A 12,828-nucleotide genomic window follows, 5' to 3' on the forward strand; every position below is an offset into this window, starting at 1 on the left:
AGGACGTTACCATACAACTACATTTCCAATCAAAATCAGTCTTTAAACATCAAACACAAGCTCAGTTGCTTATGCAGGATCATTTGTGCCCACAAGATGCCCCACGAGGCTTTGTGCATCAACTCAGAGATTTCTGAAGAGGTGGATCTAATTTAGCACTCAGCTCTTTTAGCTCAGTGGGAGGCAGGACAAGCAAGGCTGGCTGACCTTCTCTGCCACCCTTCCCTCTCCTACAGCACTCTAAACCTGCAGGAATTCCTGCTGGCTGGGATGTGCCATCACTGCCCAGCCTGCTGTGACTTCACCAAGCGCTGTTTCTGTCAGGCTCTCCCAGGTGTGTGCAGCAGGCAGTGCTGGGGGGCTGCAGGGAAGGTGAGGGTCTGTCCTGGGCTGCTTCCACCCAGCCCCTCACACACCTCAGCAGGACCTGCCTCAGGCTGCTGGCACCTCTGTCCAAGGCAAAATCCAGTGTGACAGGAAGGAAAAATAGGAGAGAAACAGCCACAGCTCCAGGGGAAAACAGGCTGGAGCTGGCTCTCCTGACAGGCAGGAACTGCAGCCTGCAGAGCCCACCCTGCAGCAAGGGAGAAGGGTGAGCAAGGAGTGGCAGAAAGGAAATGCAGGAAACTCTGCAGCCTCTGCATCCCCCTGGTGAGCTGCAGGAGTTGGGAATGTGGGAGCCAAGCTGAGCCTGCCAAAGGAGGAGGGCAGGACTCTTCTGGTTCTTGCCTTTGTTTCTCACCATCCAACACTACTGTAATTGGCAATAAATTAGCATTCCCCAAGTTGAGTGTGTTTTGCCTGTGATGGGAGATAGTAAGTGATTTTATCTTGACCCATGAGCTTTTAAATCATATTTTCTCCCCTGACCTGTTGAGGATGGGGAGTGGGTGAGGAGCTGGGTGGATGTCTGGCCATGGGCAACCCACTACACATGCAAGAGTGTTTCTTACTCAGCTCAGTGCTCTGAATGAAGAATACACTGTAAATGGAAGAAATGTAGCAAATCCCATAAATTTCCTTTCCAATCATCTCCTTCTGACAGCACATAAAATCTTCCATTTCTCCAACTAACCCTAGTGAGAAACAGAACTGTGTTACCGGGGGCTGGAGCCTGCAGGACACGCCAGGCTCTGCCTGTGACATCAACACCTTCACCACAAACTCGCTGGGCACGTTCTTTCCAACACTGATGTTTGGTGCAGGGCTCATTTCTCCTTCCCAAACCTCCAACACCATTGGATCCTAACACTGAATCACCACTTCTGCCACAGACATCTACAGCAAATGCTCTTCCTGAGCAACTTCTTGGGCTGGACTAAAAGTAGGGGAAGAGTAGACCAGAAAGTTCTCAAGAAGCAAGAGTGCTGCTGCTGCAGGGTCAGCTTGTTTAAGGGAGAGACTGAAATGCTGAAATCCTGACCTCACTCCCCCCGGACTGTGATGGCTCATGCTGCCCTGCTCACCAAACTGCTGGAAACGACAGCAATGCAAGGACAAAAGCAGAGTTAAAATTTTGTTACAGCAGCAAAAGGCAAAGTGAGGACACCACACCAGTCTCTGAACACTGGGGTAACTTTGTGATGGGAAAAGTGGCTTGTCAGGACACTGATGTGGCAGGAACACCATGCTGTCTGTGAAAGGTTTGAGCTGCAGTTGTTCTCTAGCAGCTTTCTCATCCAACTCTTGGATTTGGTTCATTTAAAGAACACAAGCCATCAGTAAGGCTTGGTTTTTTATCAATGCAGTGAGCAGGATGCAGAATGTGCAGCTGGCAGAGAACTGAGCCTGGCACTGTGTGCCAGCTCCTCCTCTGAGCCTGCCCAGTGCCTTTCTCCTCAAACACGTCCTGGTGGATTCCTGCAGGTAAAACCCTTCCCCAGGCATTCTGCCCTGACTGATAGCTTCAGAGCCTTCCTTCACACCACTTCAGCTGCTTTCCAGACCTTTCCTTTTCCTTCCTTTTGTAACTGTCCCCAACGGGAAGTTGCGCTTGGTTTTTTCTCTTTAAACTGACATCTCTGCATCATAATGAAGGAACCCCTGGGTATTAGTGACAAATTAGTCACCAGCTAAAGAATATTTTCTTTTCATTTCTATACCAGGTGGAAGATATTAAAATCTCTAGAGGAATTTCACCTGCTCTGCTGCAATAAATCACCACACAGTTTTCTTTTAAAGTGACTTAATTTTACTGCCTCTAAAACTTCATCACCATTAAAATAGTCTTCTGAACTTGGTCAGAGAGACTTTATCATAAACAGTAGGTACTTAATTATACTTTAAAAATTAATGCAATTTCACTCTAAATAGGGTTTTTAAAATACAGAATTATTCCTTCCTGAGAGAAAATCCATGTACTACCTAGGTAGAAATCAACAGGAAAAATATTTTCCCTTCTTTGTTTCATTATCTAATAAGGAACAGTATTAAAAAAATCTCCAGAAGATCCCACACAGTCTGCAAGAAAATGAGAAATATTGCACTCACTGTTCTTTGTTGAAGAACTTGAAAAGTAGCAGCCAAAATAGAGGGGAAAAAACTGCAAAAACACTTAGGCAGATTACTGAAATACAGCAAAATATTTAGTGAAGGCAAAGATTTACCCTTTTTTTTTCTAGAAGGCTACTATTACTATTTTAGTAGTAATACATTATTAAAATGTATTAAAAGACAAAATAATTGATACAAAAATGTTAGTAAAAATGTTACATTACAACCACGCAGTTTTTGTGTCGTTACAGTGGGGCTTTTTACTTTACAAGACAGATACATTTCTAGTTTATAATCCGAGCTAAATACTACACAAGTGATTTACAGCTTCTGATTAAATGGCTTCACATACATCCATGTGCTTTTAATCATCAATTAATTAATTTTTCAATACAATAGGTCCATTAAGTAAGGCAGCAGCAAAAGAGTTCATTTTACAACAGAAAGTAAAACCAAGACTGAAATTTAACCAGCAAAGGGAGGGCAGGAGTGTGTCTGTCTATAAATACAGCACACTAAGTCTACATCCAATTGTTTCTTCCTCTATTTGCCAAGAAAAGAGAAGAGCAGAAGATCAATTAAAAAGCAGAAATGTAAAACCAAAGCATTAAACACTAGTAGATGTTTAAGATCCCACAGTGTTTCTCACAAGTGCAGTGCATCACTCCCCCGCCTCTCCCGGGGGAGTTCCAGCTCCAATAATTACCTTCTGTCTGCTCACAAGGTTCAAGTTCAAAACAATATTCATTTCCCACTTCCTGTCCTAGAGCAGGGCACAAGTGCATCGCTCAGTAACCATCCTGCTCCACCACAGACACGGTTAAACCACTGCTGTGACTGAATAATCCTGATTTGTGGGAGAGGCTGGGGCAAGGAGGAGCCCTGGGCTTTAAGAGGGAAAGCATCAAGCTCCAACATAAATGCATTTGTTTTTTAGCAGCAGTATCCTTTACTACACTCAATTAGAAACCAAGCATTTGTCTCCACACCCCACCCCTAACTTGTAGGGGGCATAAGTGGTGTTTCAGAATTAATCTAGCCCAGAAGGTTTGCTGCATCTCAAATATTTTACAGCAGACTCACTTGGCTTCCTCAGCCCCCTCCCCACCTAATTCTCTTCCCCAAAATTATATTCATCTGCTGCAGTGAACAGGAAGGATGGTTGCCAAACAAACAAAATGAAATCATATATAATAGGCAGAATACGCCTTCCTTCAAACCACAACTTAAGAGATTTCAGGTGAAGAGATATGGAGGAGGGAAAGACAGCAAAGGTCTGTGAAAGTGGCTATACAGAACATCATCTTACACTGCCTTGCACACATTTACAGCATTGCTGAATGATTATATCTTTATGCTCAGAGAACCTAAGCTTGCCTCTTTATTCAGAGAGAAACGAATTTTATTAAAAACAAGATTAGTCTAACATAGGTATTTACACAACAGGCCACCAAGGCTAAACAGGATAAAGATGTCATAATTTTATTTCAATAAATAAAAAGAAAAATGGTGTCTACCTTATTTTCCTGCTGCTCACCTAACTCCACCAACACACCCAGGAGTACCAGATCAGAGATGTGATACCATGGGCTGAGTCATATCACTGCAAATTCGTGGTGCAGGAGGTTGCAACCACTGGTACCAAAAGGGCTCTGGTACCTCCCTCTCTCAGATTCATCAGCTTTTAAAATTGCTGCTGAAAACTCTGCTGATTTGCAAATAGACATTTGAGCATGGACAGCACAGAAAGATGTGGATTCCCACTCCCATTTTACAAGGCTCAGGCTCAGGCACTGAAGAAGTCAGCTGGACTTGCATTGGCAGCAGTTATGATGAGATTGTAAAAAAGAAAAAGTTTAAATATGCACTTTTGCAACAAGTACAACTGCTCCCACTCAGTAAGGGCTCAAGCCTTATTTGTGTGAAAGGATTGGGAACTGCAGTGGGAGCACGACTGGATCTAATACATTAATGCATAGCTGAACAGAAAGAAGGAGACAATTTATGTATTTTTGCTACAAGCATTAAGGCTGACTTACTCCTAACTATCTCAGTGAAGAGGAGTAGTATCAACACAGCACTTACCAAATATAAGCTAGCAAAAACCATGGGTTTATAAATTCAAAATAAAGTCAGCCTACTAAAGAATAAAAAGGAAAATTTGGATACAGTGAAAATAACATTCCTATGCTTTACTTAAAAAGGTCTCGTCTTTCAGAAAAAAATGGTGCTTTTTAGTTTGTTAAGGGGTGGAAAAAACAGTATCTCTTTTTCAAATAAAAAATATTGCTCAATTTTAGACAAGATTTTGTCTTGTTTCACCCACAGTAGTGGGGAAAAATAATAAATTTGCATAGCTTACAAAAACGAAGTACACACTGTCAACATTTACTGAGGGTAAAGTATTTTGTAAATACATTTTGACTTGACTTAGAATCAAAGAATTGTCAAATAGTTGCAATTAAACTCTAAGGATGGTAACTGAGCACAGAAGAGCAGTCGCAAGGGGAATCAAAACTAGCGATACAGATCTATATTCAAAAGTGATCAAAGTTATTTCCAAAGTAGCTGTAGGACAATTGCACAGCAAACAGCCAAATCAAAAGTGTCATCAGAAGACACGATTTGCAATAGATGGAAAACTTGTCTCTAAGACAGCTGATGAGCTCTCTGCGTGGTGCACAGACAGAGCTGTAAATAACTGGGGCCCCCAGACTGCTTTGCTTACTCAACCTATTTAAAAAACAAAAACATTTCAGATGCCTGCCCCACTTTCCCCTCTCTGTTTCTTGTGGGTGCCTGAGTAATCCTGGAGGCATGTCCAGTTTTTAAGGCATTTGCTGAGTTTAAGGAACGTTCCCCACGTCCCTGTCTTTGGAAGTACCTGGCTGTGCCCCCCTGGTTGAGTTTCTCTGTGAAGTTTGTTCTTTCCAGCACAGACAGAGGCATCAACTCTCCATGGGTCTCTATTATCTGGCCTGACCAGTATTAATTTTTATTTAGGATTTTTTTTGTTGTTATTTAGCTGGGCTGCTTTCCTTCTCAAAAGCAGGGATGGCAAATGAGAATTTCTGCACGAGGAGACTGAATGTCTACAGTTAGGTGTTCAAGCCAACAGCAAGAACTCAACCATTTTCTCAAACCTCTCTGCACACCCAAGGAGGGGCAATTAAACCTGGAACTTCTTTGATTACTGCAACCCATAAAAGTAGGAGCCCACAGCCAGGAGCAGGCAGCAGAGAGAAACTCTGTTTACAGAGAGGCATGGCTCCAGTCAAGCTTGAAGTCTGCAATGCTGGTTTATGTAAAAATATTCCAAAAGAAGTCTGTTATAGTTAAAATAATTCAGGACTTCCATTTCCCTGAATTATTAAGTGGTGTTGCAGCGAAGGCAAGCTGAGGTTCTACCATGCACCAATTTCCTCCCCAAAAAGCAGAGGGGAGATGAATGACACCAGCATTTCATGCGGCACTCACGCAAAGACAGGGACGTGAAGAAATCTCAGGTTTGTAACCAAATACTTTAAACCTTCATTTCCTTAACAGGAAACCAGCTGGGAATAAGTTAGAAGTGGGCTATCATCAAGGAAGTTTCTAACATCTGAACAACAAACTTCAGTTCCACCGGTCTCTGTGCATCAACAACCAACCCTTCACCTGCTTTTCAAATTGCTAAAGATCAAATCATATCCAGGCTCTCACAGCCTCGAGCCCATTTTCACTCTTTGTATTCAAACCTGGCAGCAACAACAAAAAAAAAACCAAACCAACAACCCAGCAGTCTTGCAAATAACAAAATCCCACACCCCAACAAAACACGCACCCTGCTTCTACCAAATAAATGTCAGTCAACAAATAGGCACAAATTTCACAATGGCTGAGGTCATTCCCTTTAAGTCATTAGGGTTTGTGGCTGAGTTTTCCTGGTGGTTTTAACATTGGTTTCTGTGATTGCAGCTATGCTTATTTATGCATTTAAGGCGTATGATCTAATACACTTAGGTTTAACTACTTCATTCTTTTGACATTCTTTCCAAATTATAAAAAGGATTCTTGGTGTTTTCACTGCCTTGGTAAAGCAACAAAATTGCTGTCCACATAATTTCTTAAAAATACAGAACAGAGTAAGTACTTGTTGAAAATAATTCAAAGGAAAAAAAAAAAACCCTACCCCAGACATTCCCTTCTCCAAGATAACACTTATTTTTGTTCTCTCTCTCTCCCCTTCTGACGGAACTTACTATTTTTTTAGAAATAGATGTTTTGCTGGCTTTTTAAAAACAATATCCAGGCCTTAAGAGTGATTCAGTTACAACTTATAATCAACACAGTAGTTCAGCTTATTTTTTTAAGCCCTTCTATTTTTACTGTCATGCTTTTAAAAAACTGCACATTTGCGGTATGCCTCACCAACATTGCATCTTCCACAGCACTTTGAATTCTACAATACTGCTCATTTTATTCAACACCTTTTGGTTATTATCTACCAGGGATCCTTGCTTGATAAAAATCAAAGAAGGCAATTTTCTACCTTTTTCTAATGGAAATTTAAATTATCTTCTCCCTCCAAGGCACAACAAGCCCCAAGAGCCCCCACCATCCAAACGAGCTTGGAGAAATTCACTGACTTGTAGGAAACATTCAGGAACATTTTCAAGAAGCTGAAATGAAAATTAAAATTGTGCACAGAGTTGGGTGTGCACATCTCTCCCCATACTGCGTGCAGTGTGTGAGCATTACCTCAGATATATATACACAAGTCATGGTAAAACATTCTAATTGATCTTTCTAAACTTGAGGCCATGGGTACTTCTGTATTTCTCAAGTCCCTGATATGGTTTTATATGTCCAGGCATGTTTTTAACCACAGGTAGAAAAGTGGAGAAGCTCTGTGGAGAGAGAAGAGCCCCATCCTGCAGAGGATCCAGCTCCTCCTGCAGCTCAGCACCACCAGCAGGTACAGCTGTCCCGAGCACAGCTCTGACCCACACACACCAACAAAACGTTATCCACAAAACTCTCTCAATTTCCTGAGCCACTGGACCCCCCACCTCCCCAAGTCTGTGAAACCCCTCCATCACAGCCATCACTCTGGGCACCACAACAACATCCCAGGCTCCTCTGTCCCCTCCCGCTCCATCCTTTCCACGCCGCTTTTTCTAATTGAACCCCAACTAAAACAATCCCCCACAAATTACAACAAACGTCCCTTGAATTCCCCATAATGCTTACCACAGCCCTGCAGCAGAGCTCTGGCTTTGCTGTGTCCCCAAACACCAGGGAAAACACCTCAGCACGGCACTGAGGAAGCGTTTTCCGGACGCAGCAGAGGTGACAAACAGAATGAGAGCAAAGCCAAGATCCCATCTCGACTCCAGGCAAACAACCTCTTCTGACCTCTGGCAGCTCCCACACACTATTCAACAAAAAGTATTCTCTCCATGTTAATGAACCATGTACAATCTAACAGATAACGCTGATGTTAAATAAACATGTTTATATGTGACTCCTAATGCCAGGACTTAAGCAGCTGCAGACAAATAATTTTAAATGGGAAGGATTATGCTCGTGTAATCTTTCTCATCTCATTTTACACATCTTTGAAATAATTAAAATATATAATTAAAGCACAAGCAGAAGGACTGTTTGACTATTTTTAGTTAAATATCCACTCTGTGACACACTCACTGGAACCATCTCTGCAGTGAACATTATTTTGGATCCAATTTTCCTCTCACACCTCTTGCAGCAGTAAATCACGATCAACTGAACAGCCTGACAAAGAAGGGAGCTGGATCGGCTTTTGAATGCTGCAATAAAAAAATATTTAGCACGAGACCTAAATCCTTATTCCAGCTTTCTCCTCGCTCCTGCTTCAAACCTTGGGTAGCACCAAATCTACCTGCAAATGGCAGCACCTCCAGGCCCCAAGTGACCCAACCAAGAGGAGCAATTATTTGCATCCTAATTGAAGGGCTTATCCTCACCTGATTAAAACAAGGTGTTTGTTAAACATCATTACTTGAGTTAAGATCTGCAAATAAAGATGAAGTATTGTTTTAAGAATTTGACTGCCATGAAACAATTGTTTTCTGATGGGATCTCTTAATGAACAGTCCCAACCAGGATGGTCTTTCTGGCTTTTCAGCAGAAAAGGAAGGGAAAAAGATTTGACAAGTTCTCCCTATTCATATCAAAGTGAGCAAAATACAAAGAGGTTTGAGTACTTACTTTTGGGTTTTGTAGACATATAGTAAAAAAAAAAAAAAAATCTTGTATTTTTTACTAAATTAAGCCACCGAAAAGGAAGACATACTCAAGCCTGAATGGCTTTACTGTAGCATACACCATTGTTTATAACTCTGAATGTATTTTTTGTTCCTAGCTATTTTTCTGTCCTGGTCAATACAATGTGAAATAAAATGAAAATGACCTGACTGTTAATCCAGAAGACTCCTCCATGCATTCATCAAATATATATTGCTATTGCTGTGAAAAATAGAAAGGTACAGGGAAACCAACAATCCAGGGAACGGCAGTATGAGAGTTCCCTATATGATCCACCAAATGAGCCCTCCACTTCCAGGATACATTTTAAATCTTCATATTAGAACTGCAGTGTTCCATGGCTTACAAAAAGGATTTGAATTTGCATCTACATTTAACAGTTTGTCCCAAATAAAAGTTACCCCAGCCAGGCAAAATTAGCTCAAAAAATTTTCATAGCATTCTAATAACTTCTGCTAGTTTTTCACAGATTCATAAAAGCATTTTTCACTGTGCAAGTAATCTTAACAATCATTTCCACAGATTAGGTCTAACAACCTGTGAATTTATTGCAAAAGGAATTTACTGCAAGGAATAATTAGTCTTCAGCACTGTTCATGCTTGTGCTTCGGCTGAAGACACCTTAAGACCATCTGGTTACTGCAAAATTTGGCACAGAAGAAACAAATCTTACTGAAGAGAATTATAGCTGATTTCAGAATAGCTGTTGTACTACTACACATCATAAATAACAGTTGGGAAGACAGCAGAAAATTAGTAACGTCTTTAATTGTTTTCTTTGTCAGCAGTGTGAACACACACACACTGACACACAAACACAGCAGCCTTCAGCCCGACGCCTCGCAGGCTTCAAGTCAAACATGCAACTAATATTTACAGGATTAATAGCTAAATTATTACATTTTGAGGGGGGAAAAAAGAGAAAAGCATATTAACCAGCTGCACATAACACAGCAACAGACTCTTTAAGTGATATTCTGAGATCAAGTTCTTTGTGTGAATACCTGAGTTTAATTCCTTCTTATAATTCAAGGCATATCCGCACACACCGTGGAGTTGAATACGGGGCTTATTGTTGGAGAGGGAGTTATCAACAACATTTTTATTTCTCCCTAATGAAGCTTTTCTAATGGAACCTAAGACTGCCAATGTCGTGAGGTATTTGAAACAGGAACCCGTTTCGAAAATTTCAACCAAATAATGGTGATAAGATTAGCAAGGCATGGGAATCGAGTCTCCACAAACTATTTTAAAAGAAAATGAGCTGAGGGGAGTGGGCTAAACAAAGTAAAGCAAAACAAATCGATGAGAGTAAAACCAAAAGCATACACCACTTGTTATTTAGCCAAATGTTTTGACCTGTTGGTGGGCGAGTAGAACAGGCACAAGAATTACGTGGACAATTAGACTCTGTAACTTCACAATTCAGTTTTACACCATACTCTTTTTAAAAATTCAGTTTTAAGTTAGAACAATTAAATCAAGTTATCAGCTGCTGTATCATTTCAAGTGAATTTTCAAAATGTGCTTTAAAAGTTTCTGGAATGTTTCCAAAGCTGAGCACTGATTATTTCCAAGCCATTTGTACTGCAAGTCTTTCCTACTTGCTTGTGTTACATCTGAGGCCACACGATGCCTTCAATTTCAAAGCAGAAATAAAAATGCAACTTTATCAATGAATACAAAGTTTCCCCATGTAAAAAAATCATGGTGAGAAAGAACTTATCCTGTCTGAAGCAACAAGTAGCAAAACAATGCAATGTTAAATGTATGAAACTATGTAAGAAGCATTAGTTCAGACACAGAGTTACCAGTTTAAATGTATGCCATCCTTTGGGGACCAGATTTCCCTAATATTCACAGAAGTGAACTAGCATGAAGAAATTTAGACATGCTTTCTCAATAAATTGGGGGAGAGGAAGGGGAGGGACCCTTCCACGGATGGCACTGCAGAGATAAGAAATTCTCAGTAAATTAATGAAGTCCACAAGAGAGACTAAACAATAAACCATTCCTGCCACTGCCTTTAACGGCGCTCAGGGATGCGTGAATTTGATACTGCGCTGAACACAATTTCTGTTAATATCTGATACAGACCAATAAACTGCTTATTGGCTCACTACGCGTATTTTAGCAATCACAACTTTATACAACAGAATATATCATTATTTGAAATGTCTGATCAACAGTAGCTGTATATCGTGAATAATTTCCTTTAGAGGCCATTCACTGGGTTCAAGCACAATTTAACACTCAGAAAAGTTTACTTAAACTGCATAAATCACATACAAGTTCTCCTCACAGAAGCAGCCGCGGGAAAGCGCAGTGGCTCATTTTATTTAAACGCAGCCTCAGCTTTTAAAATAATTAATAAGCGGGGCTCGCTTGACGCTAAAATCGAAGCGCGCGCCGCGCAGCAATTAACTCGCGGTTAATTCTCGCCGCCAGCTCCGCGCGCAGGAGCCCCCGGAGCCGCTCCGCGCCCCCGCTCCGCGCCCCCGCCCCGCGCCCGCGGAGCTCCGCACCCGCCGGGCAGCCCCAGCCGCGGCCCCTCCGCGGGCGCGCAGACCCCTGCCCCACTCACCGGCGGTGCAGCGCGGAGCCGCGGCGCTGCGGAGTGTGCGCGCCCGCCGCGGGCGCAGTGAGCATGTGCGAGGCAGGCGCGCATGCCCGCGGAAGGGAGCGCAGCGGAGCGGGGCGGCGGCTCCACGCTCCGCGCTGCGCCCCGGGCGCGTACCACCGCCCCCTCCCCGCCGCGCCTCCCGCCGGAGCCGCGCGCGGGCTGCGCGGGGCGCGGAGCGCAGCGCCACGGGCACGGCACTGAACGGCACGGCTCGGCGCGTTTGCCTCGGCTTCTCTAACCTGTTGCTCGCCCTGCGCTCCCGGCCCTCCGCCCCCCGCGGCAGCCCGACCCCGGGGCTGCCCCCGCGCCGCCGCCGTCGGGGCGCACCTACCGCACGCGTGGGGCCGCGCCGCGTCCCGGCGCCCGCAGCGCCGCGCTGCCCGCGGTGCCGGCCCGGAGGAGGAGCCTCCCCCCGGCTCCCGGGGCCGCCCGGCTGCCCCCGGCGCTGTCGCGGAGCTGCCCCCGGCGCTGTCGCGGAGCTGCCCCCGGCGCTGTCGCGGAGCTGCCCCCGGCGCTGTCGCGGAGCTGCCCCCGGCGCTGTCGCGGAGCTGCCCCCGGCGCTGTCGCGGAGCTGCCCCCGGCGCTGTCGCGGAGCTGCCCCCGGCGCTGTCGCGGAGCTCCCGTGCCCCCCGGGCCGCAGGGAGCGCGGAGCGGGCGCTCCCGAGGCGGGCCGGAATGCGCTCTCACCGGCCGCAGGTACGCGCTGGCCGCGCTCGCTCCCACCCTGGCTGTGGTTTTATGCTGGTGCTATCAGCGTTCGTCGAGCTGCGAGTCCTTGAAAGAAACTCGTCCCGTAGAACTCGGACCCTTGAATCCCATGTGAATAGAACCGAGTCTGTAGCCTCTGTTTCCGTGAAGCAGTCACTGTCACTACAGTCCTTGTGTTACGGATCTCTAGTGACAATTTGAAATGCCAATTTCAACGGAAGGGTTTTTGTTGACATCTATTTTGTCTTAACGCGCACAGTGGCACAGAGCCATGGGTCCTGCAGAACCAGCATCGCTCACACAAGCCCCACTCTGCCCTCACAGAGCCCCACACAGCTCCTGGCTCCCAGAGGGGAGAGCTTGCCCAGAGTTCCCATCACCTCAAGTGACACAGAATGCGTTTGTGGCCGTACAGAGGTGCTGCCCCATCTCTCACGTCAGCACAAAACCAGAGGCAGTCTGGCATGTGCCCCCTGTGCCAGATGTGTTGGACGCCTCAATGGGGCATCTCATCTGCTTGTTTGCACATCCAAGAGAGGGGCAGGAGGCACCTTCAGATGGTTTATCTGGGAGGATGGGGCTGGGGCATCCCACTGCATGCGCCTTCCCTGAATTCCCTTGTGCTGTTCACCCCACAAACAGCTTCCCCTTGTCCCAGCTCAGGTACCAGGCAGTTTCCCGTTCCACCAGCATACCTGCTCGCTGGGGATGCAGCC

At 44.7% G+C, this 12,828-nt stretch overlaps 1 protein-coding gene across 4 annotated transcripts in view; it reads right to left on the reverse strand.

Annotated features, from left to right (window-relative positions):
* Positions 1-11,783, reverse strand: part of EYA2 (EYA transcriptional coactivator and phosphatase 2) — an 86,605-nt gene extending 74,822 nt beyond the window's left edge. For 3 of the 4 annotated variants that reach the window (XM_033075052.2, XM_033075050.2, XM_033075049.2), the window contains exon 1: positions 11,366-11,440. In XM_033075052.2, the coding sequence (XP_032930943.1) occupies positions 11,366-11,430 (65 nt within the window). In that variant the 5' untranslated portion in view covers positions 11,431-11,440. Of the gene's footprint in view, positions 1-11,365; positions 11,441-11,735 lie in introns of those variants that run through there. The other variant, XM_033075051.2, reaches the window with a different exon arrangement.
* Positions 11,784-12,828: the final 1,045 nt, after the last annotated feature.

Source organism: Catharus ustulatus, chromosome 17 (genome assembly GCF_009819885.2).
Source record: "Catharus ustulatus isolate bCatUst1 chromosome 17, bCatUst1.pri.v2, whole genome shotgun sequence".
Taxonomy (NCBI): Eukaryota; Metazoa; Chordata; class Aves; order Passeriformes; family Turdidae; genus Catharus; species Catharus ustulatus.